We start from the raw sequence: 17,545 nt of genomic DNA, 5'->3' as shown, positions 1-17,545 counted from the left end.
GTGTCCAGTCAGTGGCCGCAAGGGAACGTTTAACCATTCCACCCAGCTCCTTAGCCTGGTGTCCAGGATGTAAGGCCAGTGACACATGGGGAGCTGCCTCATCAGACATCATGTACCACTGTAATTGATCTGTTGTAAAAGTAACCGCTGCTGCCACTCCCTCCGGTGCCGCAAAAATGCACGACATGTTCAGAGACCAAGCCCGCCCCTCACACTGCTCTTGGAACATGTGCTGGTACCAGGTGGTGTCATGCCTGTCATAAAACAGTGTAACATGAGGTGGGTCAGGGGGAGGGACATAAGGATGTAGGAGTGAGAGCCACGGCCGCCATTGCTGAAAAGCAGTACAAACTCCTGGTTCAGCAGGTGTTTCAACTTCCAATAATGCCCAGTAGATGTCAGCAGAGTCCGCCAAACAGGAGGAGGGTTGCAGCAGAAACTGACCACCTCCCTCTGGCCCATCAGAGCAGGGAAGTACAACCCCAGTAGGGAGAGTCACAGTTAGGCCTTGTGAAGAGCAGAGTATTGTGGCTCCTAATTTAATCAACAAGTCTCTTCCCAGTAAATTCACAGGAGCCTGTTTTGAACACACATAGCTGTGTAACAAAGTCTGATCTCCAACCGTTGTGGGGAGGGGCACGGTGTAAGGCAGAGTTTTAGGTTCCCCAGATATGCCCACCACTGTAATCACTGTGTCAGTAAGTCTTTCACGAGCAACATCCTTAATGGTGGAGTACGTAGCTCCAGTGTCCACTAAAAAGCTGCTTCTCCTTTTATCTACAGTTATGGACAGCATAGGGTCCGCCGTTGTCCCTTCACCGTCCTGGGCAGTCTGTGGGGTGTCCTATAGCTGGGGACCACCCTCGTAGTACTCCCACCCCATCACAGGCATCTGTGGGGCCGGGGGCACTTCAACTAAAGCACCACGAGGTCCACCTCTGTGGCCAGGATGCTGATAGGGCCCACCACGGGCTCCCCTGCCTCTTCCAGCAGCCGGGTTCAAAGGGCACGCTTTAGCCCAGTGTCCAGGTTGTCCACACCGGAAACAAACATACATCTGGCCTCCCCTACCACCTCCCATCTGACCCCTTCCCCTGAAACCACCTCTGTTTCCTCCAAATGGGGAACCTCTCTGCCCATAAGGGGCCGGGGAGTGATAAGCACCATACTGGGGGGGCTGTGGATCAGTTGGCCATGGGTTCGGATACAAATCAGGGGCAACTGGACCAGGAGGGGGAGCCGCAGCGGCCACAAGCTGCTTTTTAGGCTTGTCACCTTTTCCACCCAGGTCGTTTTTAGCTTTCTGCAGCTGAACCTTCAACAGTTGCAACTGTAAATCTTCGACGCTCTCCGCTTTATCATCAGACTTAATCTGCACTTTGTTAAGATTAAAAATCAAATGTTTCTTCCAGATTGCAAAGTCACAGTCCTGCAAATCAGGATTATCCTCCATTTTCTGGCTTACTGACTCCGGAATGCCCCTCAGCACCGCCCTTCTAAACCACATGCTCTGTGAACAAGTCCTACTGGGGTGATGACCTGTATGGTTCACCCAGTCTTCAACAGCCTGATTTAGATAATGGGTGGGATTTTGCTTTCCCTCCCATTTAAATTTCTGTAAGGTGCCTTGATTTTTGGGTGGGAATTGTTTGCGCAGGGCCGGTCCAATAAACCTCAAGGCCTGCATCAGTGGCACCTCGTTCTCATGCATGGTAGTACCCGCATTTTGTTCCAGGTCCGCTGCCTGAGATCGGGATGTGCACCTAGTTATAATAGCTCTAAAATCTCCCAGTGCGAGGTCCTGTCCAGCTGTGTATTTATCCAAACCAGCCAACCAGGCATTCCCTCCCTCCGTTATGTCAGGGAGTTTGTCCACTAGGGCCTGGACATCTCCGAATGAATAAGGTTGATACACTGGTGTACGTTGCGCTTTAGTCTGGACCAGGGGAAACATGCCTGGAGGCTGAGGCACAGGGCCCTTAGATCTAGTCTGATATCCTAAACTGGGAGAGGTAGAGAGGGGTGTATTGTTAAGGTCACTGAGTTCATCATCAGTATCCTCAGTTTTTCCCCCGCCTGGTGGGGTAGCAGTGTCAGCAAAAACGTGGGCTAAACTCATCTGTGTTTCCGGATCCTGACGGCCCACCAAAGACATGGTAACTGTGACATTTGGTGAAGTGCCAGGCTCAGTTTTTGCAGTAGCGGTCAGATCTCCCTTAACAGCGACAGGAGTGCTGGCAAAGGGGTTGGACCGGGAAAGGGGGGCTGACGCAACACGATTATTCACCTGGACCACTGACCTATGTTCATTTAAGCAGCTGCGTAATGCTGCTTCTAGATCAGTTAATTGTTGTTCAGTGGGTTCCTGTCTGTTCATTCGAACCGCAAATGGTGCGCTCGCAAATGGGTCAGTTAGGCCCTCAGATCCGGTTCCAAAACAATGGGATATAGAAGAGGGGGCTCTACTACTAGCTGAGGATGTCGCCGACAGAGAGGAGCTTCCTGGGCAAAAATGCTTGGTATCTATGGGAGTTGGAGCTACGGGCGGTTCTTCTCCAATAGTCATTATTCCACCAGAGATATTAAGTACCGGATATATGCCTGCTGAGGGAGGAGTTGAGGCAGAATAGGGAGGTGGCTGAGACCTATTTTTCTTCATGTGTGGTTTTGCAGTTTCCCATAAACACACCCAGTGATTAAATTTAGCTTTGCGGCCTGCGTGCTTATCTGCTTCCTTTCTGTGTCTCACCCCGCTCATCACACCTGCACCTGCTGCTGCTGAGTTGGCTTCTTCCTCTTTCTCTTTTGCCTGCATAGCCTTATTCTGCCAAATTATTCCCCAATTACCACTACTCCCCTCGTCCTTTCCCTTTTCTTTCATTAACCTTTCAGCTGTTTTCCTCAATGACTCTTTCTGCTTTTTTGCTTCTTTAGGCTGGTGTGTGGAGTTGATGACTGTCTCAACACATGTTAATTGTTCTCCCAATGTGCTAAGAATAACACCGGGACCCCAACCATCATCATTAGTTTCTCGATCTAATTCTCCATCCATTTTACTGTCAATGGAGGAGTGTTCTTTTATTGATTTTAAAGGAGAATTTGGGCCAGCTGGGTTTCTGCCTCTGTTAGGCACTAACAGCTGGGGCGCTGCTTTAAAGGTGAGTCAGCACTGAAATATCCCTTCAGGTGTTACCAAGCTTCTACCAAACCGGAGTCTGGCGGGTAACCTTGCCTAGAGCTTCCTGATAGGGGTGCTAGTTGGTTGTCACCTTGTTCACACGTCTCATTCACACTTCATACATTACCTGCAGTCACTCATTACCCTCCTTATGTATGTAATAAATGTGTAAAAAAAAAAAAAAAATTCTATGTGTGGTGTATTATTTTAACCAAAAGAGGAACCTAGTTCCTTTAATTGTGTAATCTGTGAACAACGGAGAACCAACTGTCCTGCCCAGTGTTCCACAGCAAGCATTCAGCGTGTATTTATGTGTGTCCAATATCAAACAGAACATCAAAACATTTAAAACACTGAAATCATCGGGGTTTTAAGAAGAGATCCGTTTTCTCCTATTGATCAAAGGGACCCCTCCTTTGGACTCCAACCAGTACTTCTCCTTTTTAAGTTTTAGAGGATCTTTTCTAATAAAGTCCTCTGGGCCTTCCTAACCCTTCTGTAGTTTAGAGAATATTACTAAAAAATATTCTCAAGGCCTTTAACCTTTTAATTTGTTTAGAAAGGCGTTACTAATAAACCCTTTCAAGGTCCCAGACCTGCACTGAGGTATTTATCCGACACCGGAGAGCAACCCGTCGGCTGCAACCGTGGTCAGACCTCAGTTCACTCTTATCTTTATTCACTTATTCACTTATTTCTTATTCACTTATCTCTTATTCACTTGTCTGATTCTCAACAAGCCTTAAGTAAGCCAGACAATTTTTGGTTATGAATTACTAGGAGTTTGGACACTAAGTATTTTTATAATGTTCAATATAGCAGAAATAAAAGGTCTGCTTACCTTGTTTTTGTGTGCACACAGCTTTTGTCCAAACTCCGTTCACTCAGACCACGGCCGAAGTCCTCCCATCCGTTCCAGTTGACCTGGAGCGGATCCTGTTCCGTGACGCCAATTGAAGGATATAAAAAAAACAACAACAGCAATAGAATAATATTAAACACAAAGTGAACCCGTCTTCCTTCATTAAATAGGTTCTTTTAGATGTTAAGGAGGAATTGACTTAACCAGGCTGGCGGAGAATGAAGACAACCGGACACCTGCAGCAGATGGGGAATCAGTGAACTTTTATTGAGACAGAGACAATCTCTCAACACAGCTCACATCAGGAGATTCCTCCTATTTGCTGTGAGGATGGGTATATATTCTCTAAAACTTACAGGAGGGGGTTGTGAGGAAAGTGCTGCATTAGCAGAAAAACAACTCCATAAAAGGAAAGCGGCCTTGGGTGTTCTAGTCTCTTCGCTTGCAGATATCTTCCACCTGCAGGATGAGGCGATCGCTTCTTATCGCTCTCAAGGCCAAAGTCGTGAGCACACATTTTTATTACACAGTTGCACAGTAACTTTAAAGCTGAACAATATTTAAAGCTGAATAATGTTTGATCAGATTATATTTTCTTCAAAACCTGACCAACTAACATTAGCAAACAAGGCTAATTTAGCTAGATGCTCTGAATGGTTCTGGTTATGGTCAGTTAGCGGATAAAGAAATTGTAAAATAACCAGCTGTGTTATCAGATCAGCACTGAGAGTTTGGACACAACATTGCATATTTTTTCATGTGAGATAGTCTGTTTGTCCCAATGACAGTCATTGGTTTGTCCGTTTTAGCAGGCATGCTACTGTTAGCTAACATTAGCAACAAAATAACTCCTTTATCCGGGCTTGGGACTGGCAAAAGTGACCTGAAATAGGCACTCTGGTGGAGTTACTTTTGTGTGTGTGTGTGTGTGTGTGTGTGTGTGTGTGTGTGTGTGTGTGTGTGTTTTTAAGCAGTTTTAAACCTTGTGATCCACAAAAACTAACAGTAAAATAAGAACTGACTGTGTTACAGTCAGGGCGGGAGCAGCGGCATATTTTAATGCTTTCTATCTTGTTCTATTTAATCTGAACAAGCCCCTAAAAAAGGCCAGTGATCACTGTTGGCCTCTCGGTTTTTATTACCACTATACATTTTAAAGCTCAGTTTTTATAACCTTACGATGTAACTACAGCCCAGCTCATGCAGCAGTATATTAATGACTAACCTCATACTGTGGATGGATTATCTCAGTTGTTCTCCTGACTGAAGTTTGGTCTGTTTACAGCATCCTGCCATGCGATTGCATTTGTCTCCAACTATCGGAAACCCTCACGTTAACTTTTATTGAGTGGAAAAAAGTTAGTGTTCATCCTCCAGCTTCACTGTTATGCTAACCATAGCTGTGTAGCTAGCCACCGTGTAGTGCATCATTATATACCAGCTAGCCCAACATACAACTTTAACATGTGAATCAGTCCCATCCTGTTTGAGCCTGCTTTATATTTCATTCATATGTGTGTTGTGTCTGTATAGCTCATGATTACTTTAGTTCAGCATAACAATGATTCGAATGTTTTGTCACATTTCCCTGTTCTATTTCTTTGTTGTTTGTTCGGTTCATCTAACAGTGCTCCCAACACCTCTGCGTTTGCCTGTTCATCTGCTGCCTGATCTATCTCAGCCCTGTGCAGGTACCACTGTAACGATGTAAATGTGGTTCACCTGTTGGTGCTATTAAAGATGGGGCGAGGTGTCTGTGTGTGGTTTGTTGAAGAGCCGCCAGCCTCGCTTTCTTAATGAGCTCTAATCCTCCGCTGAACACACAAAGCTGTCAACGCCGCAAACAAAGATGACAAGAACGCCGCGGTCCGTCAGCTGTCAATCAGCTGCAGCCTGCTGCAGTGAGCCGCCAGGGATGATGGGAAATGAAGAGACAGGCTTTTATAATTGTGGTAACATAAAACATCTATGCCTAGTTACATTTGAGAAGCTGCTACCAAGGAATGATCACAAATATACTTAAAATAGTGTGTAGTTACATCTTCCAACAAAATGACGCCTCCTTATAAACTTCTAATTCATATATTAAAAATATATAGGAGCGGTTTTGCGGTGATGGAAGCCGCCATGTTCCCCCACTATATTTAATTACAGTGGCTGGGAGGGGAGATCTCTTTTCGTATTGCATTTTAGGCTAGGGAGCGGCTCCATTTGTACAACGCCAAAGGTGAAGGAGAGAAGGTCAAGGCAACATTTAAATTCATGCCTACATGTTCATACTCAAGAAATGAAGCATTGTTTTATCTTCTGAGAAGCTCTCCCCCTCAATAAAGAAACAAAAATACGATGAAAAGAGACAACGGCATCGGCATCTTAATGAAATATCATCCTCTTCCTCCTCACTTCAAGCCTCGCTACCTGGATTGAAGACGGGGCTCTAACACACTGAAATGTATGTAAACATGCTCATTTGTGGTGTGAAGGTGTCTCTTCTGCAGGGGTGGAATTTTTCTTGGTCTAAAACCTCACAGACCATTCCTGTGCAGCGTTCTAGTGTCTTGTCTTCTTAATTCCCGACTCAGCCAAGTCATTCACTCGTGTCTTGGCAGTTATTCTGTGGTGTTTAGACACTTCTAGTTTTCTTTCAGGGTCTGAAATCGTTCACTTCCTGGCTCTGCCAGGCTTGTTCTGTATTGTGTGAATTTCTTGATGATGCTTCTCACTCCAGTTCTTGACACTTGAAAATGCTGTGCTAACTTTGTACATCCACCTCCTGTTTTGTGAGCATCAAAATTCTTTTTCTCAAGTCTAAACCTGTTTCTTTTTTCATTAGCATGATGCTTTCATGCTAAACCTTCAGTTTGAACGTGATTTTACAGCTCTGAGCTCAACAAAGTTAAAGACTATCATTGGACAGCAGTGGTTTGGGCTGTGGCTCAATACAAAGATGAGTTTTTCAGGGAGTTAATGTTGACCCTCGTAAATGTTGTTTTTCTGAAATAATTCTGTCATTCTGTGCAGATAGAAATATTTTATGGCAGCGGTCCCCAATCCCAGTCCACGAGGGCCGATGTCCCTGCAGGTTTTAGATGTGTCCTTGATCCATGAAAGCTGATTTAAATGGATAAATTACCTTCTCAACATGTCTTGAAGTTCTCCAGAGGCCTGGTAATGATTCGATTCAGGTGTGTTGACCCAGGGTGGGCTCTAAAACCTGCAGGGTCACTGGCCCTTGTGGACTGGGGTTGGGGACCCCTGTTTTATGGTTTCTTTAGTAGCATGTTTAGAGATGCTATGCTGAAAATCTCTTGCTTTGTTAAAAAAGCACACAACAAAATTTGGACCAAAACTTTAAATTTCAAAGAAGGGCTATTAATAATATGATAATTTAGTCTGTTGGATATTAATCAGTTTCGGCACATTGGGGATTTCCTGAGAATTTCTTTGTGATTTCTGTTCATCGACTCCTCTGCGTTTCCCTGCAGTTCCAGTGACGTTGCATTACAGGTTATTATCACTACTAAGCATTATTATGAACGTATGTATAATTCTTCGGGACTTTTGTGCCGGCAAGTTCAGACATAACATCTTGCGCTGTTTTTCTGTTTTTTAAATTTTTCTTCGGCAGACAGTCTGAAAGTCACCGACTCAGCCTTTTAGCGAGCAGGTTCTGGCTACTGACAGATGGAGGTGGGACATTTAATAGTCGCCGTTAGATGCCAGCTGGAAACAACGTCCTGTTTGAGCAGCATGATTGGCGGCGGTTTGTAATCCCAAACATTCATGAGATTGTTTTTTGTGGCCCTGACTGCTGCTCACCTGCACAACAGGTTGGGTCACTGAGAGGTTACCTGTGTGAGGAAGGGGCCGCTGTGTGCGTTTGTGATCAAGTAAGGTGTGTGTTGAGTTTTCTTTCTTTCACCTTTCTTTTCTTTATTGTTTTTAACAGAAGCGTGAAGACATCACAGCTTTTTTTGATCACAGAACAATAATTATTTTTGTGGTCTCGACCTAACACGTTTTCCTCGCTCATAATTACTCCCTGCACTCGAAACTCACCCAAAACGTCTCTTCCTGATCATTAGAACGAAACTAATGAACACTTTTTTCCAGAAATCTAAGAGTGTTAAATCAATCACCAGGAAATGATGCTCCTTACAAAAAAAGTTGTGTTATTTTTGGATCATTAAGTATTTGTTCTGTGATGACAAATAAAAATATATGAATATTGACGCAGCTGCTCACAGGAGATTTAGTCTTAAATGAGACATAGCAAACTGACTATTCATAAATAAAGTTTAAGTGTTAAATCAACCTCATAAACCTGTATTTCCACTTTTAATTAGATTATAAATTCCTGTAAAGTTACTTACATGGCACAGCAGCCTGTGCACTGTTACGGGCACATCTGAACCCTGATATAATGACAGTAGCATGCAGTCAGTCATGAAACAGTAGATCATTCAAGCATTATTTTGAATAAGGTCAGGGCAGGTTAGTTTTGCACATCAGTCATGTAAACTTTTTCCACAGTAACACAGTGTGTGTGTAGCAGAGGTGTGGACTCGAGTCACATGACTTGGACTCGAGTCAGACTCGAGTCATTAATTTTATGACTTTAGACTTGACTTGAAAAAATGTTCTAAGACTTGTGACTTGACTTGGACTTTTACACCAATGACCTGGGACTTGAATTGGACTTGAACCGGTTTACTTGAAAAGACTTGATATTTTACCCCAAATATAAAATTTAACATGCATATTATATAGAGATTGAAAATGTGATGTCATTCAGGGGTAAAACCGCAAAGGATTCTGGGAACTCGTGGCAAGCGGTACTAGCGCACGCAGGCTTTTAATTGAAATCAGTCACACAGCGATAAAAAGAAACACAAAAATGTCAAGAAGCTGTTGTATTATTAACTGCAATAGCCGGTCGCATGACAGCCACGGGAAGCCGACGGGTAAAGAGATCGGTTGTTATCGGATTACGTCGTTGAAGAGAAATTGTTCAAGCCGTGTTTCCGAAGTAACAAAGAGGCGACGGATGGCCTGGATTGCAGCCATTCAAAGATCAAATATAACGCCCCAGAACACTCCAGCTCACAGGTTAGTCTGCTCCAAGCATTTCCACAAAGGCAAGTCTTCTGTTGTAGTTAATACGTCATTTTCATAACATAATTGGTGATATAGGTTACAAGCAAGTCTGGCGCTGAACAGAAATTGTCGCGCTATGCTCCTTTGTTTATTGTGCATAAATAGTGAATTGTCCTGACACAATATTGCGTTTCGCTTCTGTTATTATGGTACATTGACAAAAACATATACTTTTATTCACAGGATAAAACAGGTTTTTTGTATCACTAATTGCCCAGTACGATTACAGCATACAATATTATTGTCACTGCTACATTTCTGTGATGCTACCAGAAATTATTTCCACTGCTAATTAATTACCATTGAGCTCAAAGGTCCTATTAATAAACGGTTAACGAATGTGTATTTATGACGACAATTTGTGAGACTGGTAAACTTATGATACGTACGATGGTCTTTACTTTCTACACGGTGCATTTCAAGGTCCTGCACCCATCCGTCGGTAAACTGTACCTGGGCTTGTTGCAGTGACCTGAAGTTACTAAACTTCATGAGTGTATGCGCTCACTCCAAGAACCGTATGATTATAAATATGCATATAAATATGCTAAGATGAGATAGCTGACTTCATCTAACTAGCAAATGTTGTCCAGGCTACGTTGGTGATGCAGTTTTTTTTAATGTGTATGATATTTTTGTCATGCGATTTTAAAGCCGGTCCTACAACCGCATCCAAGAATAACATGCAGCTTATCTCAGAACTGTTGGTGAAAATTATTCTTGGAGCTAGGTTTAATTGAGCTGCATTTTAAAGAGGTGCAATTTCACAATTTGTGTATATTTTCTAAGTTCACTATTTTGTCATGTGTTGAGAAAAACACAGATTTAAAAATTACATGGTCTAATATTTACATTTAGCATAACTGCAACATTCTTTTTTCGTTTTTTTTTTAACGACTCGAAAGGACTTGAAATTCAAAATTTCAGACTTGTGACTTTACTTGGACTTTTACACCAGTGACTTGAGACTCGACTCTGACTTGCCTGACATTACTTGAGACTTGACTTGAGACTTGAGGATAAAGACTTGAGACTTACTTGAGACTTGCAAAACAATGACTTGGTCCCACCTCTGGTGTGTAACGTTCAGAAAACAAACTATTAATTATTAACCTTTTTTTTTAATAAATACTATTTCAAAAGACATCATTTTAAACATGAGGTGACAACATATTTTTAATGACCACTGTGACGTATTTTATTCAAATTTTAATAAATATCAAATATCAGACTGTAGAATGAATACGGTTCATGAAGGTAACGTGTTATTTTACACTCTAAAGTGTAACCACAGAATCTTTTATCAGAAAAAAAATAGCTAAAAAAGAGTTTTTAAATGTATTTATTTATGTTTGTTTTTGTTGTATTGAATGCTCTTTATAGCCAGTGTCTTTATGGGGTATGTTTTCCTCCAACAACCTGCAGACTGATTTGTTTGTGAAGGACACAGGAAGCAGTAACATCACTAAACTACCGGCCTTAAGCATAACACAAACTCCACACAAAGACAAAAACTAACACTGATTTGGCCTTACACGGGCTTTAGATAGAGCCAAAGCAGGTGAGCTATTGTTAGCTAACATTATGAACAGATATGGTTCATAATCAAACCATACTCTCCATGCCTGCCTGCCACTTTTTAAAAAAAATTCTCAATATGTCCAGTTTTCCTAAAATTTTGCACACTGTGCTACGATATGCCAAGTTTTCAGATTATGGCTTTATGCCTGTCACATTGTGTTATCTCATCTGGCATTTCTTCACAGCACCAGGTTTCTTTTTATCCTTGAATGATTCATGGATGTTAAAAAAATGTTAAAAATTTAATAATTCATTAATAATCTGGCTCTGTGGAGCCAAAACATAACAAACCGAGTGAGGGCTAAAAAACTTGCACAAGTAAATGACCAAGTAAAAATAAAAATAAAAACTTTTTTACCTCTCAGTCTGATGAGGTACTGTTGTCACGCTACCAGCAGGGTGATGTGGACACCTGAGTTTGTGACTGCGATAACTCAAGAACAAAACAATGTAGGATTTTAGATCTGTTACTTGGAGGCTGAGGGGTACCAACGGCCACCGCCAGTATTTTTGTTAACTGTTATCATAATGCATCCATAGAGGGTAAACCATCCTCATTTTTCCTTACGGGACAAACAGGTATTAGTAATAACCGATATCTGCCTCCTTAATAAAAGTTCATATGAAATTATTAAAAAGTTTATTTATCTTTGGAAATAAAGCCGTGATGTGAATGGCAGTGAGTGCAGTCTGGACTGCTGCATTCACATCCAACTCAGATGTTATTTTTCTGTATGATTAAGTGTAATTATCTCAATCATTGTTCTGCACACTCATAGTGCCTTTCAGATGTCATTACACTTAATTACAGCTCTTTCAGTGAATCGTTTAAAGGCCGAGCTCCGGGGCTAGAGGCAGCCAATCATTTTCCCCCGAGCTCCTGTCAGCCAGTCGCAGCAGCCCATCCAGGTGGTGGCGTAGGAAAGGCTCAGTAGGGGAAGGTTGCCTGCGGGCGCTGATTCAGGATCTGCTCTTCCTTCTGCTGGTCTCTGTCCTCTGTGTGGGTAAAACTGATCTGCCAGACCAGCTCTTCCAGTCTATAAACGCAGCTCAATGGCAAAAACCCATCATTAGCCTGTCATGGTGGTTGTAAATCACTCCAATGGGCTCTGTTGTCATAGCACGTTGGGGGGGAGCTTGGAGAAAGTTTGCCAGAATTTCAGTCAAATGAGGTGTTCTGGGTTGTTGATGGTGGCAAATCTACAGAACAACCGTTCGCTATTTCATGTGAAAATCGCATGTACGCACAAGTGTTTTTCCTTGGGAACGCCTTCTTGAAGTATCTGGTGCATTAGGGAAGAACGTTAGCTCATCCATCAACTGGCTGTTTGTAAACGAAGACGTTGAGCTGCCAGTTAGCGAGGTGGAGCAGTCAATAAATGCTGTACATAGCAATGGATGTGAATCACTGGCTTTTATAGATGTTCCGTTCATTTTTATTTATATTCTTTGGAGCAAGTCACGTTGAAAGTTAAATTTACTGTGTTTTTATTTGTATAAGTGCCTTGGGGCGACTGTTGTTATGAGCTGACACCATATGATGAAATCCTTTGTTTCTCTTTGGTCGCTGAATCAGACTGAAAAAAACTTACCAAGTGTCAAACGTATGTCTGCAGCCGTGGAATGATTACTGCTGGCTGATTGAATAGACTTCTACTGATAACAATAGTCAGTTAATCTGGGGTGGCTGTAGCTCAGGTGATAGAGCAGGTCATCCACTGGTCAGAAGGTTGGTGGTTCGATTCCTGGCTTCCCCTAGTCTACGTGCCAAATATCCTTGGGCAAGAATTGCTCTCCGATGCATCCATTGGAGTATGAATGTGTGTGAATGTTAGCTACAAAGCACTTAGAAAAATGTGCTTGTACAAATGGGGGAATGCACAAGTTGTGTAAAGCGCTTTGAGTGCTCAGATGAGTAGAAAAGCGCTATATAAGAACCAGTCCATTTACCATTTAAATGAACACAACGTCTCCCCAGGCAACAACTGAAGACTAAAACAAATTCATACTATTTACTCAGCTAAATGTTTAGGCCTTGACAAATAAATGCTTCCCAGAACTGTATGTAAGTATGATTTAGACAAAAGTTCCCCACGATGCTCCACAGCCATCTAAGACCAATCCAGACCCAAATTCAGAATTAAAGAAGACGTTCAGTCAAAATATATTTTAAAAAGTCCTGAATGAACATCAAGCTAGGTCCAATACCATCAACAATGAAATCTAAGACCAACTTTAAGAGCTAACTCAGTTATCAAGATCATGTCCAAAGCAAAAACTGGTCTAAAACCATTTCAGACCCCAACTCAAAACAGTACCCACACCATTCAAAATCATGTCCAAAACCCAAACCTGGCACTTCATAAAAAAAAAAAAAACAGAAACTGTCGTAAAGAAGTCAAAAACAAGTCATCAGTCCAAACCAGTTTGAAACCTCTCCTGAACTATCCAGTCTAAAACAGCACCCCAAACCTTTTTCAAATTTATTTTGCTAGGTTTATTTTTGTTCAGTGCTTTGTGACTGTGAAAATTGCTTTGTAAATACATTTTAATTACGTACCTCACAAACTGTCTAAAACGTGTCCCAAATCATCAGAAACAAAGTCCAAGAACAAAGTTAATAAAAACTTAAAGCCAGTCTGAAAACAAGTCCAAAGTCTGAAGACAAAATGTTTTTTATGCTTAAATCTACAAAAATGGAAAGCAGTAAATTTAATTTCACTGGTTTCTGAGACATAAAAATTGCATGTATAGAATTACCATTAAGATCCAATTTGGAAATAAATAAATAAGTCTTTAACATCACAAGTTGACCGACCTCATTACACAACTCTGCTTTAGATTTCTGACAGCAGTCTTAAGAAGACCATGATAAGAGCTCCTGCCATTCAGGACTTTAATTATACACTCGTTTTCATTTTACTACCTGAACCTTTCATCACATTCATTATGTATTTGTAGTTAAACAAAGGTTTTAAGAGGAATTTCTTTCATAGTAGCGTCAGCTAGTTTACTTCCCACATGGGAAGTTTGTGGTCACACCAATTCCCACTGTGGAACCTCGCTTCAATGAGGTGTGCATTAAATGTCCGCCCATCGCAGTAGCTGAAAGGACTTACTGTCATGCCTTTATTCGGTCATGTACGAGCATGTAAATACCGGACCTGATGTAAATACACAGAGGCTAATAAAATTTATACAAAACACTTCATCATCATAAACAGTGGCAGCAGTGTGAGTGTGGCAGCAGATACTTGATCTTGAGCCCGAGGCTGAGCTGCAGCTTTAAAGCAGCGGAGCGGATAACGACAGGCTCTGATGTTAATTGCTTTCATTTACAGCAATTAAGTTGATTTGGTTGATGAGGGGGTTCGATAACGAGAGGCTGGGTTAATTTGTCTTGTTTGGATAAATACTTTGATTAACATTTTAACATTATAGAGCCGCTGAGCCCCACTGATGCAGAGGTGGTGCATGATTGACGTTAATTGCAGCACTCAGCTGATTGGAGAGCAAAAAGCTCAACAAGTGTTGAACAAACTTTACGAAAAACAAAGCAGAGGGTCCAACAGCACAAAGAGGGTAAAACCATCGATTCCTGCAGGATACGGTTCAAATCTGCAGTGTGTTGGAGCCTCTCAATATAGTATTTTATAAATACTTTATATCTGCTCCATGGACTGCTATGTAAACAGATAATAGATATCCACACTGTGAACTTTGCATTAGCATTTTAGCTGTTGGTGTCCATCGCTGACTGTATTTGGACTATATTTGCACAAGAGGATGGAGTCCTAAGTAGCTAATGCTAGCTAACTTGCTTATCAAACTACATCCATAGACTGTGCGATAGCATCACACAGGAACGGATAGCTGCTAATTAGTACTCATTAACATCCAAATTAGAATTTCCCCTCACCAAAAGTGGAGCTGAGGCTTCTTGGACGGTCTGTTAGTACAGTAACCTCACAGCAACCATTGTATTGTTCAGTTGTTCAGATCATGTTAATAAAAATGCTCCAGAAGGCTCCAACAGCACAAACACAACCCAGAGGTCCAGTTTAGGGACTTAACTGAGATGTCGCTATCCACCTGTCAGTCAAAAAAGGCCACGCCCCTAATAAGGTAAATTATTGCAGGTATTTCAAAATGGCTTCTAAAACAGTCTTGCTTCTGCTTGATGGTATGAAACCAAACACGATAAGATGACTCTTTACTGATAAACCACTGAAACTGTGAAGGGCTGTTGTTGTTTGCAGCTCTCTGGTATTTCCTGGAAGTTTTTACATCAGGTTAACACATTTGAAAATAAATATGAAAATCCTGCGAGCTCCTCTCATTTAAAAAAAAAAAAAAAACGAGCACAGCAGGAGCCTCAAATATCCAAACATATCTTCAGTTTTTTAATCCACCTGCTGTCTCTTCTCTGCGTTTGTAATTGAATCTAAAAACCCTCAATAAGCGCCGTGGTTCAGCTGGACTCGTTTGAAACCGCCGGCACACTCTGAGGAGATAACGAGAAGTGATAATTTGTTTCTGCCGGTCGTGCACCTACATGCATCCCACCATCTGTTATTTCATTTCAGCCTCCCGATGTGAATATTGAAACATTTCCATGGCAACAACAGCAACATACAGGCAGGTAGCAGCGCCTGGAGGAGGAGGATGCAGCTTTTCTTGCATCTCCATCATAGTCACACTCTGCTCATTATTTGTTGTGTTTTCGAAGCAGTTTTGTCGCTGACTTCTTTGGGCTTTTCTCCTGTAATTAGGGCATCTCCTTACTTAGATGTACCTCAGACGTCATATGTAGTTAAACAAGGTCAATTAGTGCTTCCGGTTAAGAAACCTCATTACAAGAAGGTGCTGCTAATTTTCTGATGTACTTCTGCTGCGATATGGTGACATAAAAGTATATTTCTTGATCATACTTGTTTTTTGATTACTGAGTTGAGAATCTAATATGTCTTACAATAGAGTTTTTTGGTAGCCTTCTAAACCTGCACTTAATCTGTAACCTACGTTAGCCCTTCCTGAGTTTATATCTCAGGCAAGATGTGAAAATAAAACTAATTGTTTATTTCAGCTGTAAGCTGGTTTACAGGGACTGACACACTGTTAGAGGATGTCGTTGTTAAAGCACTGTGCAAAAGTCTTGATCCACCCCTCATTTCTTCGTATGTTGCAGGAAAAGTGAAAAAGGGTGTAGCCAATCAGATGCTTTCCAGGTGGTTTTGCATAGTGGATCAAAATATGACGGTACTTTTCTGTGTTCATAGTTTCATCAGTATTAACAATGATCTCCAACAGCAATGGCTGAGCAGCTGCCCAACCCATGACAGAGCCTCCACCGTGGCTGCACACTCTCCTGACTGGGATCATTCACAGTGATGCAGCAGTGCAGATGATGGCTGAAAAATCTTACCCCTGGAAGCATTTACACGTCATGTTTACATTCATCGTGTTTCTGACGTGCAGCGTGTCATCCTGTTTTATTTTTTTTCACAGCAGCAATGATGTCATAGCTTGAAAAAGGAGCAGGACTCCATCAGCCAAGGATGAGCTTCACCCTGTCACAGGTCTGACAGCTGCTCCTACAAAACCATCCAGTCATTCATGTGACCATCAAAGAGTCAGAAAAAAACCTCACAAACATTTTTAAAGCCCTGATCCACAGGAATCTCGTGCCATTGCATTTTTAAAATAGTGCTGGCTAAAAGAAAAGTGAATGTTTCCAAATGATAGAATATGCAACTGCAATATAAACTCACTACTAGTATTAATAAAACATTTCTCCTCAAAGCAAAATACTGTGTTTTAGGTCAGTTGGGTCCATATATATATATATATATTCCCATTACAGTTATATAATGGACATGGACGTAATGTGTAGACTCTTACATTTTAATTTGAAGGTATCCACATTCAGATTGGATAAAGGGTTTAAGAGTTTCAACTTCTTAACATGTGCCACCCTCTTTTTAAAGGGAAAGTAAAAGTAGTTGGACAATTCAGTCAAAGGTTATTTCATGGGCATTATCAGTTAAACAGATAAAAGACCTGGAGTTGAGGTGTGGTGCTTGCATTTGGAAGATTTTGCTGTGAACAGGCAACATGTGGTGAAAGGAGCTCTTCATGCAGGTAAAACAAACCGTCCTTAAGCTGTGAAAACAGAAAAACCCCATCTGAAAAATTAGGAGTGGCAAAATCTACAGTTTAGTACATCCTGAGAAAGAAAGATAGAACTGGTGAACTCAGCAATGCAAAAAGACCTGGACGACCATGGAAGACGACAGTGGTGGATGATCGCAGAATAATTTCCATTTTGATGAGAAACTGCTTCACAACAGCTGACCAAGTGAACTACACTTTCCAGGAGGTAGGTGTATCGATATATCCAAAAAGAGAAGAGAAGAAGATAAAGAGGAGACTGCATGAAAGAATATACAGAGGGTTCACTGCAAGGTACAAGCCACTCATGAGCCTCAAGAATAGAAAGGCTAGATTGGATTTTAAACCATCTAAAAAGAAGCCAGCACAGTTCTGGGAAAAACCTTCTTTGGGCAGATGAAACCAAGATCAACCTCTACCAGAACCCCGTGTTTGCATGGGTTCTGTCCGGGTACTCCAGCTTTCTCCACAGTCCAAAGACATGGGGTTAGGTTAATTGGTAATTCTAAATTGCCCATGCGTGTGAATGTGAACATCTGTAAAACACAGCAGAGGCAGTGAGATGGCTTCAGCTGCCAGTGGGACACCAGTGTTTA

General features: G+C 41.7%; 1 protein-coding gene across 1 annotated transcript; it reads right to left on the bottom strand.

Annotated features, from left to right (window-relative positions):
- Positions 1 to 799: 799 nt before the first annotated feature.
- On the bottom strand, positions 800 to 3,346 carry LOC146638259 (uncharacterized). Its single transcript, XM_085360773.1, has one exon. The coding sequence runs from the start codon at positions 3,050 to 3,052 to the stop codon at positions 845 to 847; it is 2,208 nt and encodes a 735-aa protein (XP_085216899.1). The 5' UTR covers positions 3,053 to 3,346; the 3' UTR covers positions 800 to 844.
- Positions 3,347 to 17,545: the final 14,199 nt, after the last annotated feature.

Source organism: Diplotaxodon limnothrissa, linkage group LG2 (assembly GCF_057381915.1).
Source record: "Diplotaxodon limnothrissa isolate DT_005_m linkage group LG2, D_limnothrissa_male_GT1.1, whole genome shotgun sequence".
NCBI lineage: Eukaryota > Metazoa > Chordata > Actinopteri > Cichliformes > Cichlidae > Diplotaxodon > Diplotaxodon limnothrissa.
Note: the sequence above shows the minus strand (reverse complement) of the source record. Positions and strands in the feature narration are given on the sequence as shown.